Consider the following 3354-nt stretch of genomic DNA (forward strand, 5'->3'; position numbering starts at 1 on the left):
ACGTGTAAGCTGACATACACAAAAGGAAACAAACTTTATACAATCAATGTATGTAATTACGAATCACAATAATCATAAAAAAAAAAAAAAAAAAAATGTCATAAAAGATATCAATTTATAATATTAGGGTGGAATATATTCGCAAAAGGGCAATTTTGTCGTGAAAATTAGAGTGGTGGAAACCGCAGTTTTTCTAGCATAGAAAGCCGACTGAAGTGAACAGTTGGAAACATGTAAAATGAGTATTTAACTCAGTTCATGCAAGTAACATACTGGTCAGTATGGAAGTGAATCAGAAATACGTTATGCCTCTCCTCTTTCTCTTTCTCTATCTCCCATTTTTCATTTCTATTCCTGCTGCTCAAGCAGCTCCAACAAAGCAAACTGATTCCAAAAACACTACTTTTACAGCTTTCTATGTATTCGGGGACTCAACAGTAGATCCTGGAAATAATGACTACATAGATACAGCTTTTCGAAGCAATTTTCCACCTTATGGAAAAGACTTCTACAACCACATGCCAACAGGAAGGTTCTCTAAAGGGCGCCTTACCACTGATTTTGCAGGTCAGTAGTGTTACATTGTTCTATTGTTCATTTTATTAGCTTCAATTGTGGTTGAAGTTTTTGGTTAATTACTTTTGCTATTGATTGTTTACATATGGCGCAGCTTCATACGTGGGTATCAAAGAATCTGTGCCTCCTTATTTGGACCCAACTCTTTCCATGGAGGAGCTCATTACAGGAGTCAGTTTCGCTTCTGCCGCCTCTGGATTAGATCCACTTACTGCAAGAATAAATGTCTCTCTCTCTCATCAACATTCATCACCAATTTTTGTTTTATTTTTTTTCATTTCCTGGTGTGAGCTGGATTAGATTCAGAGAACTATAAAAATGTTACCGACTCAAGTGGCTGGAGTGCACAAAATTAATTAGTTAATTTAGGTTAATTATTCTTAATTGTTATATATATATTTACAGTAACGTAAAAGTTGGATACTGTTATTGATGTTTACAGTTTTGTTTCCATTTCCATCAGAGTGTGATTGACATGGCAAAGCAACTAGAGTATTTTAAGGAGTACAAAAGGAGAGTGCAGACAACAATTGGAAAGCAAAGAATGGAAAACCATATAAAGAAAGCCGGATTTCTTATTAGCAGTGGTACAAATGACTTCATGGTCAATTATTTTTCTCTACCATTTCGAAGGCAGACTTTTACTGTCTCGGCTTACCAACAGTTTATGTTACGGACAGCTACGCAGTTCATACAGGTTGGCCTCTAAATTTCTGCTATGAATGCATATCCAAAGGACAAATACAATATAAATTTTCTTCATTGTTGCTGACAGCCTTCATTTAATGACTGAGTAATTAGTTGCATTATCATAAATGAATTGTACATATAGGTGTAAGCTATTTAATTTTGATTCACCGTACACAAAATTTAATTTAACCACATGCTTAATTTGTGTTTTTTGGTGTCCTACTCTTACTAACATGTAGATTTCTGGTTGTTCTGTGGCTAAGAGTAGTCGGTATTGTAATGGTGGTTGAATCTGATCATCGATCTGTCATCATCAGCTGTGAATAAGCTTGGTCAAAACAATTTGTAGATATAATCCAAAGTTAATTAAGAACAAAACGAAAACCCAAAAAAGAAAAAAGGTTAATTTTCTCTATATTCTATGATTTTTAATTTCGACAATTTTTTAATATTACGTTAAACATGTTTAGTTTCAATTATTATAAAATATTGAGATGTGTAATTCGAAAGTCTGAATTATATCTTAGTTTTAGAAAACTGATGTATATTCGAATAATAAACCAAACATATGCGAAGTTTTGATTATAATAGTATATACACTATGTCACATATGTGTGTATATCCATATATACACCAAACAGTCTCACTAAAAAAGAAGCATAAATGCTTGAAAAGATAATCTTTTCAGAATTAGGTCTGCTATCAAACTTGTATAAGTACTGTATTGTAGCCAAAGATCTGCGTATAATTTCCGACAGTAAGAAAGTTAACTTTTGTAAAAAGCTTTTGAATCCTTTATTCATCCCGGTGTTGGCCGTTAAGTATTTATGTGACAAATTTGGAGGGAAACTCTCATGATATGTTTTTGTATGAATGAAACTAGAGTTTATGGAAAGAAGAGGCGAGAATTATAGCAGTCTCAGGACTACCTCCAATGGGTTGTTTGCCTGCTGTTATCACACTTTTTTCTGACAACGCCAATATTCTCGAACGTGGTTGCATCGAAAAGTTCAACACCGTTGCACGAGACTTCAATCGAATGCTCCAAAATGAAGTGAATGAACTTAATATCACTAACACTCTTGGTGCAAGACTCTATTATGTAGACATCTATGCACCACTGATCGACATGATACAGGGCCGTAGCAAAGTTGGTAAGCTACCATATTTCTCTTTAGTCTTCTTACGTATCCTTGATATGTATATATATATATATATATATTTTCATATATTTTTTGTTTTGTGTAGAGTTTGATGACGTGAGTAATGGGTGCTGCGGGACTGGATATTTGGAAGCAGCATTCTTATGTAACCCAAAGTCATATGTGTGTGCTGATGCATCTAAATATGTGTTCTGGGATTCGATACACCCAACTGAAGAGACATACGGTAAAATCTTCAACGAATTTCGTTTTGTCCTTGATAATTATATTAAGATGTAAAGTTCTGTGGTCCCATAATATATTATGTTTGGCTTATATATTATGGCTTATATTACGAGAGAATGCGAGAATACATGATATTTTATATAAGAGTTATAAAATACCATAGATAAAATGTCTTAGAAACTAAGATTGTTTTTACTTAAAATACTAGATTGGGTGTAGTTAAAAACTATGATTGTTTTTGTTTTATTACTTGTGTACTAGATTTATGGTGTTCAGGGTTTAGAGTAAGTTCTATTGTTACATCTACTGCTATCATGTTAGTTATTAACATTTTGGTAAGTTCTACTGTCACATCTACTGCTATACTATTATATATTCCTTTTAATTCATATCAAAATTTTAAATAAAATATTTTTTTTTAAAAACATTTCATGTTTTAAATGATATAAAAACTAATATGATAGGCACATACTATTGCATTTATGACTTGAAACTGAAAATAGAAAGGTGTGGGTGTCGTCGACTCGTGTTGGCAAAAATTACAGTAGCTCATTTGCCGTAATGAATCCTAATTTTGTGTAACAAATTCCATTTGTAATTGGTTAGAAGTTATTTCTTATTTATAAGTGGTTTTTCTTCGTATAAAATTGGGTAATTTCTCCATTTGTACACCTCACTCATTATAAGAGTGTCAAAACTA

At 32.6% G+C, this 3354-nt stretch overlaps 1 protein-coding gene across 1 annotated transcript; it reads left to right on the forward strand.

Annotated features, from left to right (window-relative positions):
- Positions 1 to 281: 281 nt before the first annotated feature.
- LOC116125080 (GDSL esterase/lipase At5g45960) lies at positions 282 to 2708 on the forward strand. Its single transcript, XM_031410810.1, has 5 exons — positions 282 to 567; positions 671 to 801; positions 1040 to 1273; positions 2150 to 2420; positions 2515 to 2708. The coding sequence occupies exons 1-5, from the start codon at positions 282 to 284 to the stop codon at positions 2706 to 2708; spliced, it is 1116 nt and encodes a 371-aa protein (XP_031266670.1).
- The last annotated feature ends 646 nt before the right edge of the window (positions 2709 to 3354 follow it).

Source organism: Pistacia vera, unplaced genomic scaffold, assembly GCF_008641045.1.
Source record: "Pistacia vera cultivar Batoury unplaced genomic scaffold, PisVer_v2 Contig160, whole genome shotgun sequence".
In the NCBI taxonomy this organism is placed as follows: Eukaryota; Viridiplantae; Streptophyta; class Magnoliopsida; order Sapindales; family Anacardiaceae; genus Pistacia; species Pistacia vera.

Coding starts and splice junctions, on each gene's coding strand:
- LOC116125080 (XM_031410810.1), top strand. CDS start 282: ATGGAAGTGAATCAGAAATACGTTATGCCTCTCCTCTTTCTCTTTCTC. Junction 568..670: donor CCTTACCACTGATTTTGCAG/GTCAGTAGTGTT, acceptor CATATGGCGCAG/CTTCATACGTGGGTATCAAA. Junction 802..1,039: donor CACTTACTGCAAGAATAAAT/GTCTCTCTCTCT, acceptor CATTTCCATCAG/AGTGTGATTGACATGGCAAA.